This window comes from Chinchilla lanigera, unplaced genomic scaffold (genome assembly GCF_000276665.1).
Source record: "Chinchilla lanigera isolate Chin_1 unplaced genomic scaffold, ChiLan1.0 scaffold00050, whole genome shotgun sequence".
NCBI classification, from domain to species: Eukaryota; Metazoa; Chordata; class Mammalia; order Rodentia; family Chinchillidae; genus Chinchilla; species Chinchilla lanigera.
Genome location: NW_004955451.1, coordinates 15,382,943 through 15,401,161, shown reverse-complemented (window position 1 = coordinate 15,401,161; position 18,219 = coordinate 15,382,943). Strand labels below are relative to the sequence as shown.

At 45.1% G+C, this 18,219-nt stretch overlaps 1 protein-coding gene and 1 pseudogene across 1 annotated transcript; both read left to right on the top strand.

Moving 5' to 3' along the window:
* Positions 1-6,342: 6,342 nt before the first annotated feature.
* Positions 6,343-7,296, top strand: LOC102022663 (annotated as a pseudogene).
* Positions 7,297-9,588: 2,292 nt separating this feature from the next.
* Positions 9,589-17,828, top strand: Krt39 (keratin 39, type I). Its single transcript, XM_005394378.2, has 8 exons — positions 9,589-10,761; positions 11,708-11,790; positions 12,413-12,569; positions 13,198-13,359; positions 13,464-13,589; positions 14,909-15,129; positions 16,155-16,412; positions 17,134-17,828. Exons 1-7 carry the CDS (start codon positions 10,294-10,296, stop codon positions 16,402-16,404), a joined length of 1,467 nt encoding a protein of 488 aa, XP_005394435.1. The 5' UTR covers positions 9,589-10,293; the 3' UTR covers positions 16,405-16,412; positions 17,134-17,828.
* The last annotated feature ends 391 nt before the right edge of the window (positions 17,829-18,219 follow it).

Genomic DNA, 18,219 nt, shown 5'->3' with positions numbered 1-18,219 from the left:
AGGGTTAGGCGCGAGTGACCTCGTGTAACTTTTTCTACTTCTGTCACACAGACATTTCAATCCTCGTAAAAATGTGAAGTGGTATGGTGAGCACTAGTTTAGCGATTGTGCAATAGGCCGTAAGACACCTTGGATCTGTTATTGGTGGTTCAGTTTATAAGAATAATTATTTTCATGTATTTGAAAAGCAAAGCAGGAATTTTCCATTCCCAGAAAGATGAGATAGATGTGCATTTCTTCATGCTTTCTCATAAGTATTGGTGATAACTCTGGAAATTACATGTAAAATAAATATGAAAAACTAAAAAATGGAAAGGGAAGCCAAGCCAGCGGGCAATCTTGAGGCCCCAGGAATGACACTGTGGTGTGACCCATGGATTATCTTTTACCTCTTCTATCCCACAATAAGAGCTAGAAAAACCAACATAAGATCCCAAAGACACACACACACACAAAGCCCAAAGAGACTTGGTCTCTGGCTAACAAGTAGAAAAGGGGCTGCCCATTGTGACAGAAAACCTTTAGATTATATTCACTCAGCCCAGCCAAACACCACAGAAAAAGTTTGTTTTGCCGCCGGTGTCCCCACAAGGAAAGACCAAGTGGAGAGTCTGGATTTCCATCCTTACCAGGCTCGGGCTCGGGTAACGAGGCCTGGACTCCTGCACTGGGTGGAGTCACAGAAGGCTGCCTGAGGAGGTCTTTCATTCCCACCAGGAGACACTGAGACCCACCACCTCCCCCGGGTCAGTGCGGACCACATGGGAACTTGACTCTGCTTGCAGAGAGAAACTTAGGCCCTGGCTCCCTCTGCAAAATATTCCCAGCTCTGGGCAAGCAACTCCTCTGGCAACCCTTCCCTCAGGAATATGCACTTGCGCTTTCTCGCCAAGGTCCCGTTCTTTCCTCCCTGATGAGAAACCCTTCCAGCAGTTCTCTATGGGAATCCCCTTCCCTGGAGGGGCAATGCTGGGTACCATCACCAGCAAAGCTGACAAACGGGTTATAAACCAGCTTCACTGCATCCCAACACCCTGAGATGCACAGGATGTGTTTTCTTTCAAGGCTAAGATAAGGTTAGCTGCTGGGATCACTGACAGCCTTTGTCTCACTTCTGTATCTCTGCCTGCTCGTGTAAAAGGGACCTCTCCTTGCTTCAGGGCCCAGCCTGGCTCTGAGCATTTCTAATGGCTGGGACGGTGCATTAAGGAGTCCTCCTGAGAACCCCTCCTGGTCTCTCCGGTTTCTTGGAGATTCTGCAACTGCAGCGGTGAGGTGCTTCTCCTTCGCTCTTCTGGGCGGCATCCAAGAACATCAACTGCACAGTCAGCAATTTTGGGGCCGCCTCTGCTGAGTGTGAGAAAGACCACCAGGAGCAGCAATCAGACACCTCGTCTTGGCCAGCGAGGTGGCATCTGAGGTGGCCAGGTGAGGAGCCTGAAGCCCCAGCCATCCTGATGTCCATGAGGAGCATACCTCGGTGTCAAAGGAGATGAAGTGTCTGAGAGCTCCAACTTCCGCTCTCTCCTGGCCGCACAAAGCAGCGCCGCCCTCCCCTGTGGGCACAGCCTCAGAAGGACCTGCTAAACGGTGTGATTCAAACCCAGCACCTCCGAACATGACACCCGATGACCGGGCTTCTATCACAACTCACTCTTCATACCGGGATCCAGGAAAATCTCAGATGACAAAAGACAATCAACAGATTCCAGTGCCAAGGTGGAAAAGATGTTACAATTATTCTTTATTCTCTTTAAAATAAAAAAAGAAAACCACAGTCTCAAAGAGCACGTACTGTATGACACTTTTGATACGGCAAAATTACAGGGATGGAGAACGAATCAGGCACACCATGAGGGAGATCTTCAAGGTGACTGAATAGTTCCATATTTTGATGGCCACAATGGCTATGTGAATCTACACATGCGAAAAAAATATTACAGGAACTAAACACATACATAGAGTCAGTATCAATTTCTTGATTTTTTGAGTGTACTATAGTTGACCAAGATACAGCTATTGGGAAAACCCAGGGTATGCAGGACCCTGCTATGACTTTTTTACAACTTCCTGAGAATCTACAATTATTTCAAAATGCAAAAGGTTTTCAAAAACTCAGTAGAAAGCTAGAGAAAAGGTCTCTTGATTTTTCTCTTTCTGTCTTCTGATCATAATGATAATATTTAAGACAGGTTCAAAGTAAACTTTAAGGCCTAAAATTTTATAGTAGTCATTTTTACGTAGTACTCTCCTGATTTAACAATGAAAAGTTGTGAAAATACTTAAGTTGTTTGCCATGAAATATTGTTGAATATTATTGATGAGTAAACCCATGAAATATTGTTCAAACACTGCTACTTTTCTGACAACAAAATCGGGAAGAAATATAACAGTGCAGTGGTGTAAAATCACAAATCCCAGCCACTGGGACCATTCCACCAGCTAAAGCTCACAGGCTACCTGTTCTCCGTCTCTGCCATGGGTTTCCTTTTAGCTTTAGTACTGTAGCAAACAGATGCTTTTGTTTAACAGTTTCCTCAGCATGGGCAATAAAAGTTCCAAATAATTATATCCAAGTCTGATACCGATGGTCACCTCCCAGTACCTCTGAAATCTTGTACTGCCAGGTGGCCTGTACAAGTATTTTCAACCTGGGTGAAGTCGAAGTGGAATGAAAGTAGGAAAATGTCCCCAGTATTGAGTGCTCACTTTGGAGGGAGGGGTCCTGTTACCTTCACACTTTCATAGCTACCTTTGCACAGGATCGGGCTACACGTTATATTCATGATGAACGTTATTCCCAAATCTGACCTGTTCTTGAGTGCCTATTTTGCTCTAAATGGCATTAGGGTTGGAGGCTTGGGCCTTTCTGACCACAGCCCACCCGGACAGGCCAAATGTCCTTTCCTTTTCACCTTCCAACAGTGATCTGAAATGTCCAAACTTCTGTGGCCTTTAGGTATATTTCCATTTTAGCAGTAGCATCGTACATTTATATTTGTGTACCAATTCATTTGTTTTTAGGTCGGGTTATTGGAAAATTATAGATCACGTTTATTATTGATAGGAATTTGAATCACTGTGTGCTCTATAGTTAATCAATACCTAATAAACTAATTGATGGTGCTGATAAACCAAGAGTACACAATACACCGAGAGAAGGAACTTCAGGACTGAAAGATTCAGATCTCAAAACAGCACTGAGAAGGCCTCCCAGCAGAGAGCAGGAATTTCACCTTTTCCTACACGGATACAAGAACAACATGTGTGATTGCTGCTCCTGTGCTGGGCATTCCTCTAGGTTCTCAGGCATCTGAAAAGACAATTGTATTTCTTGATGAAATTTTAGACCTTGATAAGCCTGAGATACGTGAAGCTGCTTCCGGTGTGACGCAGCATTCTGTGTTACTGTAAACTGCTTCTGTGAACACGAGTACATGCTAAAGTAATGATAAGATGGATAGTAGAGTAAACACACAAACCAGTAGCACAGGTGTTCATTATCATTACCAAATGTTAGATACCATGCAGAATGGTATCATTCACACACCCGGCAGTGCAGTAGATTCGCACCAGCAATACCTCAAACAAGTGAGGAATGAGCCACCTAGGTTAGGAGGGTGACAGTGTCACCAGAAAACAGCATTTTGCTCCGATATTTATAATCTTACAGGACCGCCATCACCTGCGCAGTCCGTGGTTGACTGGGATGTCCCGCTGCAGCATACAAGGGCATTTGAGATTCCTGGAGCTCCAGCTGGCTCCACAGGGGCAGGTGTTCCCTCCCTCGCCCTCTGCTGCTGATCTCAGGCTGGTCCCAAAGACACCTTCCCCTATCCCGCACAGCTGCTTTCCCCAGACGGCTCTGTCCAGAACAAAGCCAGGAGGAGAACGTCTCTGCATCTCTCAAAGACGTGCTTTTCCACAGAAGAGTGTGAATTTAAGTTCTTATAGCTGAGAAATCCCAACATGACATATGCAAAAGAGGAGGAGAGAAAGGACTGTGACGGTGGCATAGGGGACACAACTTCTTAGTCCCCAGGGCAAGGGAAGAGGCAGAGAGAGTGTTGAGCTTGAAAGCCAAGGCTTGGTGACATCCTGCCTGACTGCAGTGGGACAGAAGTTCATCCTCCCGTGAGTCCCAGATGTGTGGGAGTCTCGGGGGCTCTCCCAGAGCAGCCTTGAAATACACAGGGGAGGAAGGCAAAGGGGACCCCAAGAGTAGATCTGCGGTGGAAACATGTGCAGAGTGACAGAGGACACAGTGTGGTGAGGATGGGCACAGAAGACCGGAGTCCAGGGATCCTAGGTAACTCCAGCTGATGGAGATTGTGCAGTCTTCCTCTCCAGGCGATTGAGAATTCAAATCTCACTCTGTTGGAAGGAAGCACCGAGTGGCTCCGCACAGGGAAATAGCGCTGTCCTAGGTGGGCTACAAAGCTCTCCAAGACAGACCGTGCAGGATGCCCACCAAGGAGCCAGACTGCTGAATGTCAACCCGTGAGCTGGTGGTGGGGAGACGAAGGCCATAAGCACCTAACAAAAAGTTAAATTTTTAGATCAGGAGCAACAGGAAATGGAGAACTGGCCAATTGGAAAGAGTAGGGAAGACATGGAAGAATCTAACTGGTGAACTGTGCCCTTGATGGAGTCCGAGGGGAGCCCGCTCGGTGTACATATGAAGAAGTCGGTCATCCCAGTGACGGACAGCCCTACCTGCAAGATGCAAGGGAAGGACAAAACCAGCAAGAGAAAGAGAAGGGTGTGGAGACACAAACACTACGTAGTTTCCAGTTTCTTTTCTCTATTTGTGCACCACATAACAAAATGCAGAAGAGGGCTGGGGATTTAGCTCAGCGGCAAAGCACCTGCCTGGCAAGCGCAAGGTCGTGGGTTCGGTTCCCAGTACCGGAGAAAAACCAAAAAAAAAAAACATATAAAAATGCAGAAGAAAATGACTACAAAATGTAAGCAGTTCCACTGTGAGTACTACTATGTATTTCCTTCCAGTCTTTTCTTTTAACAACTTCAAGACTATGACCTATTTAAAATACTATTCTTTTACAGAGTCAAATCAATTTTGCATGGTTCCTTGAGCCTGTGACAACGACATCACTGAATTTTTAAAAGAATTCTACATTTTCTTTTAGCATGTTCACGATCTTCATTTTTCACATTTGAATGCTTCATGTATTTGAAATTGGAGTATTGTATGAAAAAGGAGTGAAGTTCGTATAGCCACCCAGCTGTATCAAATTTTTTTATGTTAACTGTACTTTAGGGTATAATTTTCATACAATAAAATGCAGCAATTTACAATAAGTCACTCCATGAGATTTGAAAAACGTATACACCCAAGTCCTCACCACCCATAGTCAGATGTAGGATACAATATGAAGATGTATAGAGTCAAGTGTGGTGGTGCATGCCTGTTATCCCAGTACGGGGGAAGGCTGAGGCAGGAGGATCACCACAAGTTCAAGGCCAGCCTTGGCTACATAGTGAGACCCTGTCTCAAAAGAATGAAAAAGATTTAGAACATCAGCCTTAAAAAATACTCTAGCCTTTTTCCGGTCAGCTCACCTTCCCAGAGAGGCCACACTATTCTGATACCCAACACCATGGATGAGTGTCACCTGTTCATGGAGTTAATATGCATATAATCATAGTATTGTGCTCCATTACGTCTACTTCATCTCAGTAAGTTCTTGAGATGTTATGCAAACCACTAGTTCATTCCTTACTGTTGTTTAGTACTATTCCATTTTATAAACATGCTACACTTTGCCTACCTGTTGTCCTGCTTATGAGCAGTTAGGTTATTTGCATTGAGGTTCTATTAAGAATATGGCTGCTATGTATTCTTGTGCACATCTTTTGAGGTATGTGCTGTATTACATTCACTTCTCTTGGTGTATGCCTAGACATGCATTGCACCATGAATCAATCCCAGTGTTACACACTCTAGATCCAGCCACTTCTGAAAAAGCCCCACCTATGTGTGCATGAGGCTTTTGGGGACCATCTAGATACAAGCCATAACAGCTTCCATATTTCCTGGGGCCCCAAGAGTGGTATAAAATTGTCAGGAGTGCATGGGATTGATGGTCTATGTTTTCCTTGTTCATTTTAAATGTTCTGTTTACCAAATATTAAATTTCAATCTGTTTGGGACTATTTTTTAAATTCCTGAGATCATTCTATCTCTATCTCTGTCTCTATCTCTATCTTTATCTCTATCTCTATCTCTATCTCTATCTCTATCTCTATTCTATTCTATTCTATTCTACTCTACTCTATTCCATTCCATTCCATTGATCTGTCTCACTATTCATGCATCAATACCATATTTTAATTACATTTTAAAATGTGTTTTAATATCTTGGAAGGACTACTTTTCTCAGAATTTTCCTGGATAGTCTCTTTTGTTTTTCTAAAGAAAAAAAATGAAGAGATAAAGGCATGGTGCCTGGTCTGGTCTCGAGTGTCCGAGCAGCAGCAGCCAGAGAGGAGTGGCTGGAACCTCTCGAATATCCACATTTCCACCACTGTGCCTGGTAGAATTTTGATTCATCATGGATCGTCTGTCACCCGAAGACGTTCAGCTGAGGGCTAACCAGCTTACTTATGAGTCTCTGGAGAGTACAAGGAAAGCTCTGGATTTAGCCATTCGGTCTCAGGATGCAGGAATCAAGACCATCAACTTGCTGGATGAACAAGGGGTGCAACTAAACCACATAGAAAGAGGCATGGGCCAGATAAACAAAGACACGAGAGAGACAGAGAAGACTAACAGAACTCAACAAGGGCTGTGGCCTTTGTGTCTGTCCACGTAATGAGACGAAGAACTTTGAGTCTGGCAAGGCCTATAAGGCAAGTAGGGAGGTGGTGGAGGCAACTCACCTAGAAATGTGGTATCCAAGCAGCCAGCTGGAGTCACAAACGGGCAGCCTCAGCAGCCAGCCAATGGAGCCTCCAGCGGCGGATACATTAAACGTATAACCCGTGACGCCAGAGAGGAGGAGATGGAGGAGAGCCTGAAGTGGGGAGTACCCTGGGAACCCTAAAGAACACGGCCATGGACATGGGCAATGAAACTGAAGCTCGACACATAGACTTACTCACAAAAGGGCAGCGAAGATGGTATTGATATTGCCAATACCAAGGCAAACAAACTCACTGACAGCTATAGCTGCTGCTGTACTTCCTCACCATGTATTCACTCCTCTATCTGCTCCTCCTACGCCATTACCTTTTCAGAGTTGGAAATTTTGATCTAATCTGAAGTTTTGTGCTAATTGGCAGGTGATGTAGAAGCAGGGCCAGTGGAGTAACAGCCTTCCTACTTTATTTTCTCTTTCTCTTGAGGGTAGAATATGCTCAACTGTCACTAGTTCCTTTTTCTGTTCATATCCTTAGGTTGGTTTTCATACGTCACATCCAGTGGGAAAGGAGAAATATCATCTGCTTCACCTCAGCGGGCTCCTTTGCTTTCACAATTTGGAAGCATTGCCAAAGATAGCCGTAAAGCAGGCAGCCATGGGGGTATTTTTTGTTTTTGTTTGCTGGCTTTGGTTTGCAGTAGGTGAAGGACAAGAGAGAAGAGGCTGTTACCTCAGTAAGAATACACAGGCCACAAAACAAAACGTTGCAGAACCACAATAAAGTCCTAGTCATGCTTAGTCTAGTCTTTTATTTAAATTGCTGTTTTTGCCAATTAAGGTTAGTGCTTGGTTTTGGCACTTTTACACACAGTATCTTTATCTGTCACATCACCATTTTGCAACCCCTGCCTCAAAGAGTAGAATAAAGTGAGTTTTTTTTTTTTTCTTGTAAGCTTAGCTGGACACGGTGGTGCACACCTGTAATCTCAGCCATTGGGAGCTTGAGGTAGGAGGATCGCCACAAGTTCAAGGCCAGCCTTGAGTTCAGAGCATTTTGAATTCTAGAAATTCATGCATGTACATAGATTCTGTGATCCCAGTTCATATTACACATGCAGGGACACTTTGTACAGATGTGTGGCTTTTTATTTTCATATTAGTAGTAGTTTCATGATCCCTTTACATATAAGCTGCTCACTCGTGTTTGAAGAAAAAATGTAAATAAAAGCAAGGCTTAAATTTTTTTTTGAAAAGTTGACAAAATACACGAATTCAGATTTACCTCATTTCTAAGAATTATGAAACAACAGAAAACAGCAAACTTACTTTGATCTCAGGCAGAAAAACAGATTTCTTTGAGTTTTATCTGGCTTTCCATGTTTCAAAAGTTAGAACAGACTTATTGTCTCACTAAAAATGATTTGGAAATTACATCTTTGGTTTAATTATTGGTGATTTCACTGTTGCTCTCTTAGCTTGGTGTAGCAAACTATGTCTAGAATCGAGTTTTATGCAGATCCCAAACATTGTTCTGGGAATATAATCAATATTTATTACCTTTGTTTAAAAGCTAGCATCTGCATACCTCAGAGCTGTCAGTGTGGATTGGATCCACCAATAACCACTCTTTGATTCTTATAATTAAATTTTGTAACTAAAAAAAATCAAGAATTATCTTGTCTAATTGAAAAAAAAAATACCTATCTTGGGAAGATCTTAATACAGTTTTGGACTCTAAATTGAATTAATATAGAGACAGTTGACATTTTTGTAGTGGTGAGCATTATATTTCCATCTAAAATCATGATATCATTCCATTTATTCTAGTTTTCTGTCCTTTGGTATGTTTTAACAGTTTATTCATATAAATCTTGTGTCCATATAACTAAATTTATTCCTGCACATTTTACATTTGTTGGTGATATTGTAAATTAAGAGATTTTTCCTTCCATTGATATAGTGTACAAATAATGCCCAATACTCTGAAAAATGCCCATGTCCTAATCCCAGAAACTATGAATATTTTAAGCTACATGACAAAGGGGAAGTAAAGTTGCTGATCAGCCAATCTTAAACAGGAAGACCATTTCAGACTATCAGGGTAACCCAGTGTAAACACTGAGATCCTTAAAAATGGAAGGGGGAGGCGGAGGCTGTCTGTGTCAAAGGGAGGTGATGTGAGGAAGACTCCACAGGCCTTGCTGGTGTTGAAGAAGAAGGAAGCCACAAGCCAAGGCTGGTGTGTTAGTCAGCTTTCTGTTGCTGTAGAAAAACATACCTGAGGAGGAAATGTTTATTTGGTTCATGGTTTCAGAGGTTCCAGCCCATGGTTAGTGGAGTCTATTGCTTCGGAGCCTGTGGTGAGGCAGAGCATCATGGTGGGCTTGTGTGACACAGGAATCCACTCACCTCATAGCAGCCAGAAGGCAGAGAGAGAAAGGAAGGAGCTGCAGTCCTAAGATCCCCTTGGAGGACACGCCCCTTATGACCTCACTTCCTCCCCACAAGCCCCACCTCTTTAAAGTCCCATCATCCTTCAGTAGGGCAACAGGGTGGTGACCAAGCCTTTAACACACAGGCTTTGTGAGAACTTACCCAAGCCAGAGCAGACGCTGACAGAAGCTAGGAAGACAGGAAAATATTTCACTTTAGAAGTGAAATATAGGATAAAGGATCAGAATCAAGTAGCTTCTTGAAGAAAATGCTGAAATGCTAAGTATTTTCTTCAGAAAGAACACACATATCTTTCAACAGATTAACACTGTGGCAAATGATAAACTAATGTAAAACCACCACCAGACACCGAGCACTGAAAATGCTCTAACACATCGTAACCCATACTCGCCAGACCTGAGCAATAAAAATGGGGGAAATCAGTTGAGTAGTACAAAACAAAACTGATTTCTAAGTTAACCAATAATTATTGGATTTAGTAGTTTCCCCTTTCTAGAGAAGGAAGGAAAAGACAGACGGACCAGCGCCTAGTCAAGTTAGATGCAGGGAAGAGAGGTCAACTGGGATTTAATGAACTTGTAGGCTCACACCTGCTTAATAATGGATGCTGTCAGGTCCGTGATGACAGAGCCTTTTGAAGATGTGATGTGAAGCTCTGGGTCCAATGACAAGTGGTGATCGGGATGGGTAATAACTTAGTAACCGGCTAAATGCACATTTTTATGAGACAAGTAACTCTTCCCAGACAAGTAAAAAGCAGATAATGAGATGTTCCTATGGGATTTGATATAAACATTAGAAAGGAAAACATCTCACTGTGGTGACACCACCTAGAACAGAAGCTATATAAGCACTTCAAAGGGGGAGAAGCCAACAGGCTTGGAATTTGAACTCCGTTGAGGGTTCTGGAGCTGGTGACCACAGACTCGGAAATAAACTGAGCTGAGAACACACAATGGATGCTCAGGGCTGTACAGCGACTAGTTCTCCTGCGACCCCACCCCACAACTGCTCTGGGATTACAAATTTTAGAACCACCTCTTCTAACAACAGCCGCCATCGTGATGGCCCTGAAGCCAACAGCTGCCAGCCGACTCACCAGCTCCTGAGAACCCTCCAGGGCCAGGGCTGCCAGTCTGCTCTCTGCCTTTGCTGCACCCCCATCTACCTGATAAGCAGCTTCAACGGCCACCCCTGTCTGGATGACTGTGCCTGGTACTGGGAAGGAATCAACAGTCACGAGAAGGAGACCATGCAGCTCTTGAACGACCGCCTTGCTAACTACCTGGAAAAAGTGCGAGAGCTAGAAGGAGAGAACGCAGCCCTGGAACGCAGAATCCAGGAGGAGTGTAACAAAGAGCACCCTGCCCTGTGTCCTGATTACCTGTCCTACTACACCGTCATTGAGGAGCTCCAGCAGAAGGTAAGACCCCCAGCAATCCATTTAATCCAGTTGTGAACTGATGGTCTCTGAGCAGAGATTATTTGCTAAACTTTAAGTATTTTTAGTTCCTTTTATACTGAAATTTTTTGGGAGAATAAGAAAAGTTCCTGAGTGAATTATCACCTTGAGGTACCATTCAGCCTTACGTGTTTCGCTTTCCTAGAGATGTGCCGTACCACATATCACAGCTAGATAGCTCAAGATCAAAACATGTTAACCACCAGTTGCCACCGTTTCTTTAATAAAAATAGGAAAACTGGACTCTGAGAAAATAAGTTCTGCTTTAATACATTTCTGGACAGTTTAGTTTTTAATCCATCTGCAACCATTACCACATTTTTCTCCTTCTAGGCTCATTTTATCTTCTTCACATTTTTAAACAGTTTGTTTCTACACCAGACCTAAGGGTCCCATTCAGAGTGAGATGCTACTGCTACACATCTAGATTTATTCAGTTTTATTTGTTCAGTAAATATTTGCTGAGCACTATCCACAATGTTCCAGACCATTGTTCTAGGATATGGGAAAATGTTGGTGAACTAGAAATGTCCCACTTTCATGGAGTTTCCAGTGTACCAGATCATCATTTATAAATTTAGAATAGATTTTACATTTACAAATTTATAAATTTAAATTTATAAATTTATAAATTTAGAATAGAATTTGAATTCAGTTGAGGGCCAAGGCTGGTGACAGGAAGACATGTGTACATTTTTATTTAAGTAATTTTTGCTGAACTTTTAAGAAAATAGCAAGAAATCTGGTTGTGTAAAGTTTCCCAGAATTCTTGAGCTTTGCTCTGAAGACCCATGAAAAGTCTTCCCAGCCTTCCCTGTTAGCTGAAACACACACAAGCCCCTTACAAGGTTTTTCAAAAGGAATCCTGGTGTTTGTCTCATTTGCGTGTACAATTTCTTAATTCTAGATCTTGTGTACCAAGGCTGAGAATTCCAGGCTGGTCTCACAAATTGACAACACCAAACTGACTGCAGATGACTTAAGAGCCAAGTAAGCCCACCCGTCACTGTCTTGGATGACAGAATTCACCCCCAGTCTGACCTCCACACTGCCAATAAGATTATCCCCACATCTGCCATGCCTCCTGCTCCCTGGCATGCTGCACTAGCCTGCAAGAGACCTTCAGGTTCAATGTATGGTTAAGATTCACAGCACTCACATGTGTACAGTACCCATAGTTCTAGCATATAGACCCATCTAATCACCTGCACAAGAGTTCAGTAAATAGGTAGAGTTACCCCATTTAAGGTGAGAAAATTGTGGTTTGGTGGGGAAGTTGCTTATCCAAAGGCATACAGTTAACACAAGACTAGGCCAAATTGTAGACCCAGGATTCCTGAGCCCCTCGCCCAGGGCTCTTCTCACACTGCCCTGTCTAGAGGCAGAGGTAGGAGCGTAAATTTCCTCCCTCCAAGTATAGCAAAGTGGCACTGCTCTTGGTCACGTAGGTAGAACTAAGTCATGCTATTAATCAACCAGCTTTACTTCTCAAGAGAACAAAACCCTCCGTAGAAATACAGTAAATGACTGACCCAGAGAAAATGTAGATGGAAGTTCTGCTTGGCTGGACACGCACCATCTCCATGACGTCCTTCCCATCTGGCGTTTACAGGTGCGAAGCGGAGGTGTCCCTGCGGCAGCTCGTGGAAGCCGATGCCAACGCCCTACGGCAGATCCTGGATGCCCTGGCTCTGGGCAAGGCTGACCTGGAGGTTCGAGTCCAGTCTCTGAAGGAGGAGTTGCTCTGCCTGAAAACCAGCCACGAGGAGGTGAGAGAAAGACCGAGAACATCGCCCCAACTCAGCCTCTCAGAGCAGCATCGTTGCCTCTGAACTGTGCTTGACCAAAGGCATGTGCTGTAGATACCACTCCGGGTTTGGGCCCTCACGCTACTCCTGCTGCTACCTGAACCACAGGTTCAATGTATTTCAAAGCCACATGGACCCAAAAGCCTCCATTGTCCCACTTTTCCTGTCCTCGCAAATTTCCCATCGGTGTTAGACACCCCTGAATGCAGATTTCCACACGGGCCTGTTGGTCAAATCAGGATTGGCACAAGCCCGTATTGGCATCATAGAGACTATGGTCTCCCATTATAAATTCCCCCTTCCTCCTCCGTACTGGGTCCTCCATTACCCATCCCTAAAAATGACCTAAAGTTTTTGGAACTTTTGTCTCATTCGTTAATTCTTTATTTTGCCACATATTTGAATCCACAATCGTAGCTGAGACAGCCTCCAATTATCTGTGGCATCTCAACAACACCTCCGAACCAGTATCCCTTTATGTGAGCTGTGTCTGAGACACAGTTAAGCTAAACTGTTGCTGTTAGGCTGCAATGAGAGCACAGGGGTGGCCTGTTCACCCGGTAACTTCACCTTCCTTTCCTTTCTGTAGGAAGTCAGCTCGCTACAGTGCCAGCTTGGGGACAGACTCAACATTGAAGTGACCGCTGCCCCTTCTGCGGACTTAAACCAGATTCTACACAAAATGAGGTGTCAGTATGAGTCCATCATGGAGACAAACCGTAAGGACATGGAACAATGGTTCAACACACAGGTGGGGAGAATAGAAAGGTCAAACACATTACACCGACACCTTCCCAGGGGCTCTTTGGTCAGCCGTGTTTTCCTGCCGTGACTCCAGTGACCCTTGCGTTTCAGATGGAGGAGCTGAACCAGCAGGTGGTAACCAGCTCTCAGCAGCAGCAGAGCTGCCAGGCGGAGCTCATAGAGCTGAGACGCACCGTGAACGCGCTGGAGATGGAACGGCAGGCCCAGCACCGAATGGTACCGAGCAGGCTGACCGAGCCCAAGACAGCAGTGGTGGCAACAGCCCCCGACACGTGTGTCTTGTGATGTTTCCCAAACTGTACGCCTTAGAACCACAGATCTTCCATCTCTTAAAGAGTCTACCGCTGAGAAAAGACTTCAGAGTCAAATAAGTCCGAGGAATGCTGGGTTAAACTAAGGTTAAACCGGGTGGCTTGCTGGACCCCACTGATAAGCTGACACACACCATGAATCTGCCAGAAGAGGCCAAATGGTACCCAGCATTCCAAAACTTATTTGACTGTGGACCCTCTTCTTTTTTAAGAGCATCTCACAGTAATCATGATCCATAGATTACACTTTGGGAAACACTAGGAGAGCACTGTATTATACACAAAGCATTTTTATAAGATGTCGTAGTGGAATTATAAAACAGTCTTATGAGGGAGGTTGCATAATTATCAACCATGACCTCTGATGAAGTCCTAAGAGGTAAGGTGATTTTCCCAAGACAAATCCAAGATAAGTGTCATCCCACCTGTGTTATACAGGAAGAAAGACCCTGAGTTACTACCCCTGGAAGTAACCGTGAAGTATCCAACACCACAAAAGAAACAAGAGTCAGAGCCAGAATTCAGACTCCGACAGCAGTAGCGCTTCTGTCTCATTCTACTGCTTCTCTGCAGTAGGAAATTACTTAAAAGCCCTGCGGTGAAGTGCACTAGGAAGACCTTGCCCCCAAGCCGGTGTTGTCACCAGATACTCATGTGACCGGGCAATTCATTTAACCTTGTGAACGTCAGCTTTCTCATCTATAAAAATTGGAATAATCATGCAAATACCAGGTTATTACAACCTAAAATGTCCTTATTAGCCATACATTTACAGTGATGGAACAGGAAAGAATGCTACTCATCAAAATTTCAACTCTAATATTTTGCATACAAAGGAACTGACCCAGTGAAGGAAATGTTTATGGTTAGACATTGCTCACTCTTGTTTTAAGGTACAAACACTCACTGACTGAGGTGGCATGATGACGCGTTTTAACACTTGGATGTATATGAGTTCAAAACTTTCATTTCTCAAGTCAGTAGGAGGATGTGGTGAGCGGTTAGCAGGTGGTCAGGAAGAACAGAGCGCAAACAGAGAGGGGATAAAGGAAAGCAAGCTTTAGCGTAACTGATGATTTTATTCTTGGATTTATTTGCGTAGGACATAATAAAAGGGCTGGAGAGCCATTCATACTGTCACAAAGAAACCACTGTTCAAAAGGACTTCAGCAAGAACTTGGACTTAAAGGAGTCCTCATTAACTCACCTTTCTTTGCATGGCAGAGAGATTCCCAAGAACGCATCTTAGAGGAGACGGAAGCCAGCTACACGGCCCTGCTGTCCCAGATCCAGAGTCTGATCCATAACCTGGAGGCTCAGCTGGCAGAGATCCGCAGTGCCCTGGAACGACAGAACCAAGACTACGAGATTCTGCTGGGTACCAAGTCCCAGCTGGAGTGTGAGATTGCCACCTACCGCAGCCTGCTGGAGGGCTGGGATGTCAAGTACGTAAACAAACAGAAACATGCACAGGAAAGATGCTTCAATGCCGCTGGCCTCGTGGAGCTGTGGGCTGAGCTAGGTGGCTTCATCGGGTAGCACATGTTAAGTCTTTGTAATTGTTTAGTTTCTTAGAGTTTTACACACTACTAGAGGAAAAAAACATTTCCCCAAAGATGAACACACATAGTCATGGTACAGATTCTCTCTCTCTCTCTCTCTCTCTCTCTCTCTCTCTCTCTCTCTCTCTCTCTCTCTCTCTCTCTCTCTCTCTCTCTCTCTCTCACACACACACACACACACACACATATGAAGATGAACATCTTACTTGCCTGGACAAAGAGGATGACCCAGGTCCCTCTGGAGGAACACTGTGCTCAGGCTGAAGTCCCCAGCCCTGTCTGGCCCCTGATCCTTAATGCCAAGAGCAGCACATACACATGCATGCTTCACATCTTTTTAAAATGAAAGTTGTACATATTTTAAAAACGATAGTAAGCTGACCAACCCAAGAGGAACTCACCTCGTCCAAACTAATACAGCAAATGCAGGCTTACCTTTGTGATCACAAAGAACTCCTGCCTCCCCACGGTAATCAGAGAACTCCCCACAGGAAAAAATATCTGATTCATTTGCCTCACTCAGACGGTGCGTCCCTCAGCTGGTCCCTTATTGCTGTCGATCCTGAGTGTGGGTCTTGTGGTGTCCACTCTGCAGATGAAAGTCGAAGCTCAGGACCAGCTGGGGCCCAGCCCCGCGTCCAACCACGGGTGCAGGGTTCCGCCCGCAGCACTCTGGCCCCGGGCCGAACTGAGAACTTATATAACATAACCCTTCTCACCGTAGAATACTGTTTTCCAATGAATTGGTCTGATTATCTTCTTCCGCTAGCTTCCGTTCAAAATGAATGAATAATCATATGAAGGTACATGCTCTGAAGGACAAATGTTGGAAGCTTAGCTACCCACATCTGTTCCACCGCCATTGCTACCCTCCCTCCCTCCCAGACACCATTCTGTTTTCTCCTTAGGCTGCCTTGCAACCCGTGTGCTGCCAAATCTGAGTCCTCCGTGTGTGTAACCCGCAAGGCCAGAGTCAGGCAATGCCCCGCCCCAGTGTGTACGGCCTCGGCCCTCCCTGTGACACACAAGAGCTGTGGACTCCCGCCCCGGATCCTGGTTAAAATATGCACCATCACCAAGGAGATCAAGGACGGGAAGGTGGTTTCGTCTTACGAGCACGTGCAGCCTTGCTACATCTGCCGACCTGCCAAGGCCTAACAGCCCAGGTGATGGACACGACCCACATTCATGGGAGAGAGGCCAATACATGCTCCTGCCAGAAAGGTTTAATCCCCAGGCCGGTCAGGTACCTAGCTTCTTACTACTATAGTGGGTCCCCATCGATAGAATATCTCGTGTTCACCCCTCCCCAAGTCGCTGCTGCCACATTCTAATGAGTTGCACTTCTTCGGAAGGACATCTGCCTCTACCTGAGGATGGGCACTGATGGGTGAGTGGCCTACACTGCTGGGCTCCCCGGGTGACAGGCAGGCAGGTTTTCCTTCATGTACTCAGCCTTTGTTTACTTACGTGCCTCGTCACAGCCGGTCAGACAAGTTCCAGGAATGTTTGGAGCCACTGGCACATAAAGGTGAAAAGCGACACGCTTGCCTTCCTTCCGACCTCCTTCTCTGGACATAGACTGCAGCCTGCACAGGAGCAGGGTGAATAGGGGGAAGGATCCTTAGGATTTAGTTTCCTTGAATACACACCACAAATCCGGACCCCGCCTGTCTCAGTCACTGCTTCTCTGCACCCACGTTCTTTCCCTTCCCCGAGAGAGCCCTGAGAATCTCCATCGTTCTCCACAACTTCGTGGATCTGCCGCGGCTATTTTCTCTGTGACTCAGGAGTGAGGATGGGGAATAATCTAGCTATTTCATCAAAACATCTTTGAAGAAACTGGGTCCTTTCATTAAATGTTTGCTATTTCTTTCTTTTCTTTAGGGAAAGGGAGTTTGATCTGATCTTTCACAAGGGGTACGTAGCTGGAATTCTCAAGACAAAACTCCCGTTGGTTGACAGTGAAGAAACAGCTCGGCTTCCTGCTTTAATCTGTCCGCCAGACAGAAATGGACTTCAGAGCCACAAACCCTGCAGAAAGCAGAGCTGAATACCTGCGGCGCCACGTACAAGGAGGTCCCAGCATGAGACGGGCCCCGCTTCCGTGCCAGCCGGGGCCGTAGTTCTTTGCGGTAGCACCACAGACCCTAAAAATCATTCCCTACAAAAACTATTGGACGTTTCTGGGTGCTTTAGTAAATAATTCCAAACCCACCACAGAATGTGGAGTCAAAAGACCTGAAGCCTGAAATGTTCACTTCCCCACCGTGACCCTGCACAAAACTTTAGTCATCGTCAAATTAATTTCCTTATCATCGAAAGAGGGTCATACCTACTTTGCAGGGTGGCTGGGAGTCCAGTGAAACTGTTTATATCACCTCGCTTTGTACACTGAAAAGCCCTCCACCAGTGTGAGCTTTGGATAATCTTCGCTTTTGGTTACAGCCTGAGATCTAATTTTGTCTCTATTCTCTCATTTTAAAGTGCTTTCTCCGTGAATTTAGTTATCTAGTCTCGATCTGGGAGGTTTAATAGTGCTTAGCTTGGTGGGGAGACGTGCTCTCCTGGGAGCACACCCTCTTTTCTACTCAATAAAGCAGTTTTGAATTCTTAGGGTGTGTATCAGATACCAGTCGATGCCTGCCGCCCACATCAAAGACACTCACGTTGTGTAACTCACAGCTCAGCAGTGCAGATGTTTTCCCTGCAGACAAGTAGTGACGGACACCAAGCTAGTGGAGTGCAGAGCCCCCAGAGTGATCTCTTTTCTGCCCACAACTTCTCTCTTCTAAGTGGACAGAATCCTCCTGGTGAGCACGTGGCTGTGTCCCGCCTCAGGGCACAGGATGGAAACATGGACAGAGGGTAGAACTTGGACTGGGCAACCTTGGGAGGGAGCCGCAGCACAACTGTGTGTGTGGTTTGAAGTAAAGGAGGCATAGGAACATAGGCCCTGCCTAACAAGAGCGG